The 14933-nt window shown below is 38.2% G+C and overlaps 1 protein-coding gene across 4 annotated transcripts in view; it reads right to left on the minus strand.

The window, feature by feature from the left end:
- The window catches only part of CPEB3 (cytoplasmic polyadenylation element binding protein 3), a 221457-nt gene that overhangs the window by 12471 nt on the left and 194053 nt on the right, over positions 1 to 14933 (minus strand). For all 4 annotated transcript variants that reach the window (XM_049790848.1, XM_049790850.1, XM_049790849.1 and 1 more), the window contains 2 exons: positions 14585 to 14699; positions 4786 to 4967 (listed from right to left, as the gene is read on the minus strand). In XM_049790848.1, the coding sequence (XP_049646805.1) occupies positions 4786 to 4967; positions 14585 to 14699 (297 nt within the window). The remainder of the gene's footprint in view (positions 1 to 4785; positions 4968 to 14584; positions 14700 to 14933) is intronic.

Raw genomic sequence — 14933 nt, forward strand, 5'->3', positions numbered from 1 at the left:
CTGGATTCACTCAACTGAATTTACTTATCTGAACTTGCCAGTGAATTAATTTTGAAACTATTAAACATACTGAGCAATGAATTCATTTGAACCTAGTCCTTACAACCATTATATTAAAAACAGAAAGAAAAAGAACAATAATGTAGTGTCATGAGAATTTCTTGACAATATTTTAATTTAAAAAACTGTGGTTTACAAAGTTATTGATTATTAATTTATTTTTTGGTTTTTGGACCACACCCGGTGATGCTAAGGAGTTACTCTTGACTATGCACTCAGAAATCACTCCTGGCCTGCAGGACCATATGGGATGCCTGGGATCGAACCCAGGTCCGTCCTGGATCAGCAGTGTGCAAAGCAAATACCCTATCACTGCACTATCACTCCAGCCCTATGCTAGTTAAGTTTTTAGGCATATGTCCACACCAATCTCACCACCAGTGTCAACTCCTATCACCAGTGCTCCCATATCCTGTCAACCTCACCAACTGCTAGAGAACATTATAAAGTTCTGTGGGTTCAGCTCAGATCTCATGTTTTCAGTGCTGTAGAGTCTGTGCTTTGGATGTATAGTTAGACCACTCTCCCATCAACCAAAGCTCAGACCCCCCTTCACCTGTTACTTTCTTATCTTCTTCCTTCCTGCCTTGATTTCTTTTCATCTCTGCCCTACTCCTCCCTTGGCTCTGCATTCAAAGGTGATCTAGGCATCCCTCCTTTACTATATTATATTTCCTATGAGAGATTTTTCTTAAATATATTTATAATTTTTACTATATCCTAATGCCTTATGTACTTATACTATTATTATATACTTGAATCACTATCCAAACTAATTCTATTTCCCCTATATACAAATATGTAACTGTTAAAAAGATGTTGAAGGGGGCCAGAGAGATAATCCAGCAGTTAAAGGTGCTTTCCTTGCATGTGGCTGACCTGAGTTCAATCCCCAAAATCTCATGTGGTCCCTCAAGCACTACCAGGAATAATTCCTGGGTGCAGAACTAGGACTAGCCCCTGAGAGTTGCTGGGTATGGCCCCAAAATTTGAGAAAACAAAACAAAACAAAACAGCAAAATCAAAACAAGAAAATGTTATATGTGTTTCTATTAACTAAATGTCATTTAGCCTGAACTACCATTAAGCTATTATTGAAGACACCAATCTAAGGAGACCACAGTACTGCTCTAAGAACACTAAAACCCCAATAACTGATCAAATTGACAAGCTGACTAACTTGAATGGAGCTGCAGACACAGAAGGCAAAAACTCCTACAGGGACACTTGTACCCACACCACATGCATTATCCAAATAAAGAAAAGGAAAACTGAGAGAGAACCTTGGGGATACAAAATGGCTATACAAAGCTGGATAAAGAAAATAACACATTTGGGGTAGGTACAATAGTACATTGAGGAGGGTATCTGTTTTGCCAGGTTGAATTTCAGCCTCCCTACCAGGTTCCTACCAGGACCCTATCAGATACTACCAGGAGGGCTGAACACAGAACCCCAGGGTGCTACTGGTGTGGCCCAAAAACAAAAACAAGAGAAAAAAAACATTTAAAATAGTAGACAAAAAAAAAAAACATACTTTCATAAATCGATCTCAATGTTGACACTGTTGTTTCAAAAGAACTGGAAAAAATATCTGTCACTATTTTATTATCAGTGACAGATCTAAGTAAACAAATGTCTAACCTTTTCTTGGTAGAGGAAAGGAGATACTGTTGGGAGGGCTTCACAGTTAGGCCAGAACTCCCTCTTGGAAGAAGATTGGAATTAGAAGGAGCACATTAACCAAACTGAGACTCAGTTTAAATGAAAAGCTAGAGATCAGACAAGGATACAAGGAACCTATAGAATGATCTGTGCAGCAGTGTGACTTGTGGGACAGGAACATTCAAGATACCAGGACAGTATCTGAGATACCATAGTGGGCAAAGCAGCTTACAGGTGGCCAAAAGTTGAGCAGAAGCAAGGATTTTGGATGAGTTTGAGTGAATAGGCTAGAAAAGGAGGTCAAGTGAGAGTATATCTAATCAAGACATTCAATCAGGATAAATGTAAAGGTTTGTGGCTGCAGTGGTAGTACAGCAGGTAAGATTCTTTGCATGCAAAGGTTGACCCAAGTTGGCTCCCCAGTGGCTTGTATGGTCCCTCAAGCACTGGCAGGAGTTATGCCTGGCTGCAGAGCAAGCCAGGATTATGCCCTGACCATCGCTATGTATGCCCCCTCAAACAAACAAGCAAACAGAAACAAAAAAAAAAAAAGAAAGAAAGAAAGAAAAAGAAAAGGTTTGCCCAGGCTAGAAAGAAGTCAGATAGGCCTTTTATTGTAGGCCACTTCTTTTTTTGTTGTTTGTTTTTTGTTTGGGGGCTACATCTGTCTTTGCTCAGGGCTGCTCCTGGCTCTGCACTCAGAAATTACTCCTGGCAGGCTCAGGGCACTATGTGGGATGTCAGATTGAATTCAGCCTAGATTCAACCATCCTTTGTACCAGAAAAATTGAATCCAGGTCAGCTGCGTACAAGGCATTTGCCCTACCCTCTGTAGCATCTGGCCCTATTTGGTTGTTTTTCTGTAAAGAAATACAAAATCTAGGAAAACCTTTTTATGTGATGTGCTCAAAATCTTGAAACATAAAGAGCATCGAACCTTGGCATATGTAACAAGATACATTCATCCATTCCTGAATACAGTAATATAGAGGCTTAAGAGAGCTCTCAATGGCACAGCTCTGCCTTGCAGGCTCGTGGCCCAATTTCAGTCCCCAGCATCACCCCACTACTAAGTGGGATGAATTCTAGCAGCACTGGCAGGTGGCACCCTTGTGTGTGATTTCCAGTGCCCTTGTCTTCACAAACAAACTCAGAGAAGGGAGGACATAAACCCCACAAAAACTGCCTTAACATGCCCCAGTTAGTTAAGAGGAACACTGTGTCTTTACAACTGTTAACTTAAGACCCCTCACTGGGGCAGGAATACTAAGAATATCTCAACATAAATGTTTTTATTTATTTATTTTAGGTTTTGGGCCCACAAAAGTAAGGAAGGAAGGAGGGAGGGAAGGAAGGGAAGGGGAAGGAAGGAAGGAAGAAAAGAAGGAAAGTGAGAAGGAGGGAGGAAGGAAGAGAGAAAGAAGGAAGGGAGGGAGAGAAGGAGGAAGGGAAGAACCAAAGTCAGCTACTCTAAGTCAGTCAGAGATGAGTGTACAGATTATAAGTAGAACTTCAAATCAGAACTTACTTATTAGTTTATTTTTCTAGATCAGAACATCCTGAAAGGCTGAAAACCATTGTAAAAATGCACAAGAAGAGGAACACAAAAATATCATTCTCCTATATTTCCTTTTCATTATTTTTGTTTTTTTTGGGGGGGGCACACTCGTTTAATGCTCAGGGGTTACTCCTGGCTAAACACTCAGAAATCGCCCCTGGCTTGGGGGACCATATGGGATACAAAGGGATCGAACCGCGGTCCTTCCTTGACTAGCGCTTGCAAGGCAGACACCTTACCTGTAGAGCCAGCTTACCGGCCCCTCCTTTTCATTTTTTAAAATAAAATTTTATTCAGGAAATACAAGAAAGGAGAAAAAGAATGAATCCTATTTAATAAAAGATAGAAATCAGACATCTGGGGGAAAAATAAAAAAGAAATCAGACATCCTAACTTGGGATACAGGTGTTTCCAGAAGAGAATGCCCCTCCTAATTTTTCTTCTAGCCTATTAATATGGGCCCCAGATTAACTTCTACTCAAGCTTCTAAAAAGTGGGAGAATTAGGATTTAAGAACTTAAACCAATTTAAGTCTTCAATCAAGTAATCCTTACAACTCTATCTTATCTTTAGGTCAGAGACAGCAAATGTGAATGATTCAGGCAGGTAACATTCCTGAGCAAAAAGGCAGGTTATGCCTTTACACCTGTGGTGTGGGTAAGCAAGAAGCTGACAAGGGGCTGGAGGCAGAGGGACTACCGGCTTCAATCACTGCTTCTGTGTGTGATCCTGCAAAGTGACATCTCTAAGTTTGGAATGTTATTGTCAGGAATAGAGAAATAGTATAGCAGGTAGGGTGCTTGCCTTGCACAAGGCCAATCTGAATTCAATCCCTGGCTCCACATATGGTCTCCTAAGTCCTGCCAGGAGTAAGCCCTGAGGACTATGAGGTATGGCCCTGAAATGTTATCCATACCCATGAGTATCAATGTTAATGTCACCCCAAGTTTGCCTATACCTTTTTACTTCTTTACTGGGCTTCCCAAGCAATGCTCCGGGATCACTCTGGGAATACTAGCCAACTGGACTGGACAAGGTTAGAGATGCTTCAGTGCTGTTCGGGCCCAGAAGTGCTGGCAGCCAACAGGCTTACATCCAGTAGTGTTTGTAGGCCTCCAGAGAAACTTTAACAATGTTCAGGAGGTCATGGGTGGTGCCAGGATTCAAACTTGGGGTCTTGTGCATGCAAGACAGGTCACCAATTGTCAACCTGCACTAATACACTGTTGGCATCATCTTTTGAACAGCACTGATTTGGTCTCCAAAATTCTGCAGGGTTATTTTGCTAAGTGTAACATCACCCTGGGGAAAAGTAAGGCAGAAAGTTTTTTAGTGTCTTAGATACGCAAGTGTTTTCTTTTTCAGGCAACTTAGATGGTCTTGTGGCTTATGCATGTAATATAGTGCATAAGGGATCACGAGGTGCATTTCCCCCCCCCTCAGAAGCCCATAGAACAATCCATTTTTATCCTGTAACAATTACACCCTGAGAATCTGCTTACCCGTTTGTCAATGTCATTGTGTTGGAGCTGCACAAATCGAGCACTGATGGCAGCAATGTAACTCTGCTGATTGGAGAATGCCACACGGCCAGCACCTTTGGGGTACTTAAGCTCTGGGTCCGTATCAATGCCAGCATAGCAAACGCCACCATACAAACGGTCCATGATCATTGCCAGTTCAACTGCAAGAAAATAGACATGATTCTTCGTAAATGTTTACAAGTTACTCTTGCCCAAGAGAAGAAAGTACTATTTATGGATCATGCAGTATAATTAAGAAAAAGGAAACCCAAAGTAGGTACCAAGAAGAGCATTCACAGCAGTCTCACATGAATTTATATTATCAGAATTTCAGCAACAATATAAAAGGAATATTTCTCAATATTTCTGGTTATTCTACTGCATTGGGTCCTGCATAGGCAAAGCACTTCACTATACTTAACAAATTAATAAGAACTCTATGACTGGGATCAATTTTTTTTGTTTTTTTTTTTGTTTTTTTGGGGAGGGCACACCCATTTGATGCTCAGGGGTTACTCCTGGCTAAGCGCTCAGAAATCACCCCTAGCTTGGGGACCCCGGGGGATCGAACCACAGTCCTTCCTTGGCTAGCGCTTGCAAGACAGACACCTTACCTCTAGCACCACCTCACCGGCCCCAAGGGATTTTTTTAAAAAAGCAATAGTAATATCACACTGCTAAGTTGACATATGTTTATAGAACAAATTAGCTCTCTATTTTTTTGTGTGTGTGGTTTTTGGGTCACACCCAGCAGTGCTCAGGGGTTATTGCTGGCTCCAGGCTCAGAAATTGCTCCTGGCAGGCACGGGGGACCATATGGGACGCCAGGATTCGAACCAATAACCTCCTGCATGAAAGGCAAACGCCTTACCTCCATGCTATCTCTCTGGCCCCATCTATTTTAACCAGAAGCAACATATTATGAGTAATTAAAATAATATTTTAGAATATATTCTACCAACAAAGTAATCTCCATACTAACACTGTAGTAACAATGAACAAGTGCTAGGGGACATCAAACAGCTATAAAAGCAGTGGTAACATAATCATTCTGTGCTTTGCTATAATTCATATATAATCTTACCTGCATGTCCTGCTTCGTTTCTTCTAAATATACCCTTCTACTGGTGTAGTTACAAAACACCAGGATGAAAAGCATCTGGAAATCAGACCATTTGAAGGGCCTGATATTCTAAAGTGGTCCTATCTATTAACTTGCCATAGAGAGACAACTATCTACTTGGATCAAACTCCCTGAAAGTAATTGTTTACTTGATACTTGGTCATACTCCAAGTATGACCATTTCTTCTAGGCCAATCGCATGGTTTAGGTTCAAAGACTTAGCCCTACCTTTGAAAAATGGCTCCAAATGGATCCAATATAAGGTATTTGACAAAGAAAAGACAAGGAACATAGATGATGGCCTGGGCTAGAGTCAGTGTATAAAGACTGTCATATAGTAGAGCTCAGTATCTGCAGAAGAACCACTGTTTGTGAAGATGCAAAGTAGTAAAAATCCCAGCAAGCAGAGGAAGAGCCTTGTATCAAGTATGAAGATGAAGGTTCCAGGAATCTCACCAGAGTTCCTGGGACAGGAAAGCCAAGTGATGCTAGTTGGCTCTTTAACAGGAAGCTGCTGAAGCAGTAAAAAAAAAAAGCTGTGTCAACAAGACATAAAGGCTGTCTTTCTACTTCTTTAAAGGTTTCCCCATACTAGATTTTTTTCTAAGTATCTAGTTTTAATAGGAAGAATGTCCTGCAACTCATAGAGATAATTTTCAGGAACTGATAAAATAGCTATAAATAACAAAGCCCAAATAATTCATTAAAAGCAAAATACAGAAGGATATACCAATGATTTGGAGAATATTTCTGATTATGGACTAAGTGGACTCTGATCACAGCCTTGGTATAAGATCTGGAGCCATATTAATTCAAACAGTGGAACAAGAACCAAGCACATACCCTGAATATCAGGGTGCTGACTAGAGCTTCCAAATATCACCATCAGAATGCTTGAGGATATCCTCATAAAGTTCTTGCATTCTATTAACAGCAACCAAGAAATGAGTTGTGGTTAGTGGGTCTCTGTTAAATGAGTTTATAAAAAAAAAATTAACAAAGCCTAGAAATTAAAATATCAAGTTTCCACAGGCCTGGTTGTCCTGGAACAGAAACTCAAAAAAGTGAGTAATATTCTCTCAGTCTGGTGACTAGCCAGATGAAAAATAAGGAAAAGGGAATAAATCGTATTTGTTGTTTACCATAGAAAGGACTGACTAAAGTGCTTAACTTAGAAAGACAGTATCAAATGTGTAAATTGAAGTCTCCAGCTGAGGAAAGAGGTACTTCTTCTAAGGCACAGTGGTGAGCAAAGAAACAGTAGGGATTAATTAGAACCTTGAATGTCAAAGAAGAAGAAAGCACAAAAATTTCTTTATTTTATGAACATAACTGATGAAAATCAACTCTGAGTGTCAGAGGTCATGACTGGTGGCTGATAGTAAGTAAAGCTTCTGCTAGTAAAGAAATCTCTTCCATGGATTTTCTTGGCCATCCAAAAGTCTGCAACAACCTACTCAATAAAGTGTCGTGTGTGTGTGTGTGTGTGTGTGTGTGTGTGTGTGTGTGTGTGTGTGTCTGTGTGGCTGTGTGGCCTAGGGCTGGAGGTTCAACATAAGTGCTCCAAGATACAGTGCTCCTTTGGTTCTGCTGTGCTGGGGATTATGTGGTCCACATGGGCTGCACTCAGGCTCACACCCAAGATCATTTCCAAGTCTAGACCGTGTGATGCTGGGGACCACTTGGTGCTTAGAAGATGCTTTGGGGGAAGAACATGGAAGATTTTCATTTTCCCCCCTAATCTAACCACAGAAGGAGATCTCATCAAATTTAAGTAACCTAGGATCAAAAACTACTGTGTATATTTTGTCCTATACCCAACTATAAAGTTTTCCCTAAAAGCATGTAAGCTAAACACATGCTGGGCTCAAATACCAAATAAATGTTATTTAAGACTTACTAAACAGAGCCTCTAATTGTTGAGAAATACAAATATTTTGTAAAAACTGCATTAAGGAAAAAAAAACTATGCAATTTACTCATTACTTAAATAACTAATAAAAATAACCCAGAGAAAACCTCCCTTAAGTGCTGGATATGTCCAATATTTGTTTTAATATAAAAGACACAAAATCACATAGCTGTCAGAAGGCTGGGCTGAAGAGAAAGCTCAATGGGCTGAATTCAAGTTTTCCTTGAAGAAGGGCCTGGTTCAATTGCTGGCATTACATGGTTTCATGAGTAGCACTTAGGTGTGATGCCTACACACAGAGGTAGGAGTAACCTCAGAGGATACCAGCCTGGTTCAAAAATAAGATAGACATGGGGCCAGAGCAATAGCACAGCAGTAGGGCCTTTGCCTTACAAGCGACTGACTTGGGATGAACCCAGGTTCTATTTCTGGCATCCTGTATGGTTCCCCAGCCTGCTGGGAGTGATTTCTGAGCACAGAGCCAGGAGTAACCCCTGAGCACTGCTGGGTATGACCCAAAACCCAAACCCCCCCCCCCCAAAAAAAAAAGGATGGACATAAAGCTTAGTCAAGAAAATGGTTACTGGGCTAAAACAATGGTACAATAGAAAGGGCATTTGCCCTATATGATATATATAGGGCTGATAGGCCTATAAGCTGATCTAGACCTGATTCCCAGCACCATGTATTGTCCCCAGAACCTACTAAGAGTGATCCCTGAGTTTGGATCCAGGACTAAGCCCAGAGCACCACAAGAGCACTGCCAGGTGTGACCCCTTACTTCCCCCCCAAATTACCATTTTTAACTGCTTGAGGAGTAATAAAGAAGAAAACCTATAAGGATCTGACAGAAATCAAGGAAATCTTCAAAAGTTCATCTAGATCTGATCTTGTGTTCTCATGAAATCTAGATCAAGGATATATGTTATCCCCCAAATTGAGTCAAACCTCCTTCTAAGCCTACATCAATAATCTTCGCTCTAAAGCATCTTTAGTAGAGAAGACTAAAAAATTCTTAACATTTATTTCACCTGGGGCTACTAGAGCAGGCAATATAGGTGAAAAGAACTGGAAGCCAGACAGATGAAGGTATAGACTGCATGCATAAAAAAAAGTCCATGAGGAAGTCAGAAGCCTCCAAATCACTTTTTTTTTTCTTGTGTTTAGTTAGACATAATGCAGAAGGTCTTTCCTGCAAGAGTAGGAAATTAGCATGACTGGAAGTACTGTCCAAGGACATACTGAGTGTTCTGAGTCTGAGACAACATGAGAGCCCAATAGAGTAGAACAGGGATTGGAATTCCTGAGGGAAATGTCAATGATCTATCTTTTCAGATTCCAAACTGTGAATCTAGAAGTCACATTTCTTCTTCTCTCTGGAAATAACAGCAGATAGGAAAGAGGCTTAAGGCACATGAGGACAGTAGAGTGGTCTGAACTTGCATGAAATGTAGACTGTAATTGAAATAAACATTTTAGGTTCTACAACTATCCATGAAGTTGGTTCACGTGGGCAATGTATACATTATTATTATTTTTTTTTTCTTTCCACACTGGATGATGCTCATGGCTTTGCACTCATGAATCACTCCTGGGAACCATATGGGATGCCAGGAATGAACCTGTTGGTTGAGTGTCCTACCCATTGTACTATTTCTCTAGTCTCTGAATTTAACTTTTTTATTTGTGGTCTTGAACCAATTATCCTTTAAATTCTGCTTCTTTGTCTCTAAAATGAAAAAAGGCCTCCACTGATAACTTCACAAGATTATCATAAAGATCAAATTCATGTACGTGGTCAGTATATGGAACTACAGATATTAAATGTTCGCTTTGTGGGGATTTTACTCTCTTCTACTTAAACATTTTTGCTTTATAGTTACATGTCCTGGTTTCTGCTCCAATAGTACCAACTGAAACCAGTTTTACTTTGATTTTATGCTAATGTATACTCAACTTGTCACAAATATAGCCAAGTTTAATATCAGCAATGAGTTAGAGTTTATTCTGCAGGGTGAAGAAAAGCATAAACATATGCTAACATTGGATAATCCTTAATGACCTTGGGATAATGGTAAATGGTTACTGACATGTTGCAATGGGGAGGTGAAAGAATACTGTAAGTATAAAACAGTAATACTGTTATAAATCATGTTACCTCAATAATAAATTAAAAAAGAAAAAGAGAATTCCTTAACCACAAAGACAATGCAGATGATCAAGTCAATATGTTCTGTATGAGCTGTCCAGACAAACTTGGGACTTGATGAAAGAAAGTCTCTCTATTGCTGAGAACCCTGATAGAAGACTGATATGATCATTTATACCTCAGTCTATTATATATATATGCATATATATACATATACATATTCTCAATCTCAATAATATACTCAATCTATGTATATTCTATTTTCTAAGTCACAAATTAAGATATGGTTCCTTACACATGTAAACTATCAATAATTTTGTATAGAATTTTTGAAATAAGTGACTTTAGGAAAATTCAGAATGTATGATTTTTAGATATTAATATTTCCTGTAAAAATGTTTTTCTACTACAGTAAAGCAATTCTTACAAGAGAGAGAAAACAAACAGAAGAAATCTCTAGAATCTATCAGAAAATATTAGTAGGGAAGGGAAAACAGGGAGAAGAATCCTTGAAGCAAGAGTTCAAAAAGCTGAGAGACCTAAAGATGACAAGCAAGGCGTAGGCTCCAGAAACTAAGGTAAGCAGCCTCTCAAGATTAACTGCATTAGGATTCAGTCAAGTAAACTATTGGTTGGAAAGAAGTTGTGAAGTGAACAAATAACTCACCTCTCGAACCAGAAATAAAAATTATAGTCATTTCAGGCCTAATCACAGTTGGGATGGATAGATCCCAAAGCTTAATAACTGAGGTACTCCTCAAATCAGATGTCTAAATTAACAGAAGGAATCCAAGAAATGCTCAAGTTTACAAACTAGGGGAAAATACAAGAGCCAGATGCTTCCTTCATTCTTTTCCCTGGTTGATCTCATAACCCACTTATTTCCTCTCACAGCAAAGGAGGCATTCTGGAGAAGTGCTCATACCACAGGGCTATCAACAGGCCATTTCTATGTTGAGTTTCAGAAGACATCTGACTTACATTACTTGAAGCAAGAGTAGTGGTATACTCTTGCATATCCAGATGATAATAGTAGAACTAATACTTTCTCTTTCCCTGTGAATTTAGCCACATGATGGCATGGTAATTCACTATAGTTTTTCCTAGGCAAGATGGTGGGATTAAAGTAGGGTGTGTAGGGAAAAAAAGATTTGAAAAATACCTGAAAACTTTAAGCAAACTGTCTTTGTCTTGCCCCTGGCATTGACAGGAGTGATGAAAAGGAGCAACAGGAGATAAAAGGATCTAGAGAAATCAATCATCAGACAATCTAACTTTGGATAGCGACCTAGAATTTCTAATAAATAGTTTTCCACTTTCAAGTTAATTTTTCTAGATATCTGTTTTTTTTTTTCCAACCAAGGAAGGTTGATCAAAGAACTGGAAGGAGCAAAGTAAAAGTTGAGACAATACTGTTTTAAACAGGTTGCCCTGTTTTTTAATTGTCCATGCAATGAGAGAATGTATAGACTCTATAGAGGTAAAATCTTTATGGTATACTATCATAGAGTAATATTATAACAGCATAGAAATGTGTAACAAAATCCAGGGGGTAATAACATTTTAATGTTACTGTGACAAGTCAAAAAGACACTTTTTGGCCCTGAATAAGCTGAAAAGCTGTCTAGACATCTAAAATCTTATTTGTTGAATATGGTCACTACTGAAGTAGTGCCAGAAATAGTTTCAAGAATTCCACAGCACAATATTCTCCTGGAAATAATAATTTTTAAATGGCATAAATTACTTCAAAACCTAATTTGAGAATCATTACGTTCAAGGATATAATTTAGCACCCAATTAAATCAGAGTTAGCATTCTATTAATACATTTATTTTCTTCTGTTCTGAAATCTGACTCTGAAGATGATGACCTGTAAATGACAGTGGAGTATTCATTCAGTTTGGCATGATATAAACTTGTGCTCAGTGGCAGTAACAGTGGATGCTCAATAAAGGTTTACTGTTTAAGTCAATAATAGCAATGGATTCAATTTAACATTGTCTAGAACAGTCAAAAAGATCTAGCTTTAAAATGATTTTTTCCTAAGCACATATCTGTCCACAAAGATCAGTATGTTTTAAAGAAACAATTCTATTCACATGGATAAAAGCAGATGGATAAAAGTTGTTTTTGTTTAGATAAGATTATTAAGCTGGATGTTTTGTTTATCATAGTAAAAGTCAGTAGGTTAGTAAAATTAGAAGATAGTACAAATTGTTTAATCAATCAGAAAACAGCTAAATTTTTGGTATATAGAAAGTGATTGTAGGCTGCTCATCACATAAGCAAAGTAAAACAAAATAAAACCCAGGGGTCAGAGAAACAGCACAATGGAAAGGGTGTTAGCCTTGCAAGTGGCCAACCCGGGCTTGATCCCCAACATCCTATATAGTCCCCTGAGACTGCTAGGCATGATTTCTGAGTGCAAAGCCAGAACTAAACTCTGAAACCATGGAGTGTGACCCAAAATCCCCTCACCCCCCAAAAAAAACCAACAACAACAAAACACAATTAAAACCAAACATTAAAATTTTTTTTTAATTAAGCAAAGAACTTCAAGACTTAACAAAAGAGTTTACTTTCAAGAGAGAAAAGATGAAAATCCCATTTCTGATTAGAAACTGAACATATTTTTTACCGAATTCTTTAATTTGTAGGGTTTTGTAAGCACAGGTTGTTAAAGGAAGAATATAACTCAAGTTCTTGGATTTGGGTTTATGCAATGCTAGTATGATCACACAAGCATGAAATGTGGGTATTCACAGGACTTATAATAGGGAAATGATAGAAACTACTACATATCCTTTGAAATAAAATAAATAATGGTGAATAATAAAAAAATGTAGTCTATAAACTTTTGTGTCTTTAATTTAAAAATAAACATTGAGGTCAGCGCTATTATCTTTACTGTGGGTTTTTCTTAGGTTTATTTTATTTTTTTCCTGATTCCCATCTAGGAAGAGAAAGGCTAAAATAGTTAAACTAATTTTTGTAGTTAGTTGAAAGAAAGAATAGCTATTATATTAACAATGAATATTTGCATTTATAGAACATATATACAATTAAAGGAGAACCACAAAGGGATATTTCTCTTTTTCTCTCTACTCCTAAACCTAATAACAGTTAGATAGTCAGGAATGTTCCTAAATGCACCCAACCCCACATATTTGCGTTCAAAACACAACCGGTTTAGAAACAATGGGAGGTAATTGCTTTTATCACTATACTGTTCATGTTTGAGGCCCTTCTAAACTTTTATTTGACAGCAGATAAAGAGATGGTATCTGCTGTTTTGCTTTTTCCACTTCCACTTCCATATAAGTTTCTATGAAATCAAAGTAAGACCTAGAGACATTTTAATGTCTGAAAGTTTAAAAATTACAAATGCCATACTTGGTTATTCATGTGTTTAAAAATATTTCAAAATGGAATTGTGAATATATTTTTATGTAAGTCTAAAAGTTATCTTTAAGGAATAGACTAGAGTTAAATTTGAAATGTTAAAAATAGTTATTTCCGGGGCCGGAGAGATAGCATGGAGGTAAGGCGTTTGCCTTTCATGCAGGAGGTCATCGGTTCGAATCCCGGCGCCCCATATGGTCCCCTGTGCCTGCCAGGAGCAATTTCTGAGCCTGGAACCAGGAATAACCCCTGAGCACTGCCAGGTGTGACCCAAAAACCAAAAAAAAAAAAAAAAAAAGTTATTTCCCAAATTAAGTCATAAAGTCTGTCACAACATATATCATAACTCTTATTTTCTCAACTTAATTTTAATGGTCTTTTTGGTCTTTCTTTGTATTTGTCAAATCCATATATTTGTAACAAATGAGAGAACTTGCTATCCTAAGCAACCTTATTTTTTTCATCTTAAAACCCTCAATTTATTTGAAGCACCGAAACAGTTGGCTCTCATAAGTCATTTTATTAACCTCCTAGCAGTAACATTAATCCACAGCTAATGAGGTCTGTCTTTGGATTTACGTACTAAGTCATCAACTCAGCACTATTTCAAATGCTCCAGACCACAATGGTTCTACCCAGTTCTAGCAAGTGTGACTATTTCTTTTATCATCAAGGAAGTTAAAAACAACAGGGAAGCTGTTAAACTTAAAAATATTCTCAAGTAAAAAACTAATTGTTCAAAGTGTATAAGAAAGAGTGCATGGGAAGAGGATGTTAGCTTCCCAGCAACACAATTTCCAGCCTAGTCATGAGCACACAAATGCCCAGGATATATTTCTGAGGGAGTGGCTTTTTTGTCATTCGTCACAAAGCTAATCAGGATAAGAATGTACACACTATCAAATACACAATTATTTAAAAGTACATGGTTGAATAGGAAAGCACTAAACAGAATTCATCCTTTTATAATAACAGTTTAATGAAATGCCTTCTTGTACCATAAAAGAGCATATGAGGGAGAAAATCCTCCAAAATAAATGCTCCAAAAGTTAACTCTGGAACCACCATCCCAGCCCTCTTTTTGAAGATTATGTATATAGCTGATTGAAAACCTAGACAATACGTAGACTAAATGTATTGGAGATTTTGTTGTTGGCTTCGTTGTTGTGGTGTTACTATTTCCACTCACCAGCTCGAAGGGGTCGTGGAACTCCCCCAACAAAGATAGTTTTTCTGGGGTCCAAGGGCTGAGAACCATCCATTACAAAGTCACTGTCACTTAGGTTCCATGGTCGAATTTGCACCTGAAAAAAAGTCGTTTACTTGGTCCTTACTTTATTTCCATCAACCCCAAATGAGAATATAGTAACTAAAAACAAACCCATTGATTTGTGCATTTAACCATGTACACAACCCAAACAACATCCTGTTATTAATTACTGTAATCTGTATAAAGTGCCTGTCAAGAGCCCTCTTGGGAAATCCACTTACAAGTTCTATACACTACACTGATCACCAGTGTTTTTCACCCACCAGTC

Source organism: Suncus etruscus, chromosome 17 (assembly GCF_024139225.1).
Source record: "Suncus etruscus isolate mSunEtr1 chromosome 17, mSunEtr1.pri.cur, whole genome shotgun sequence".
Classification (NCBI taxonomy): Eukaryota; Metazoa; Chordata; class Mammalia; order Eulipotyphla; family Soricidae; genus Suncus; species Suncus etruscus.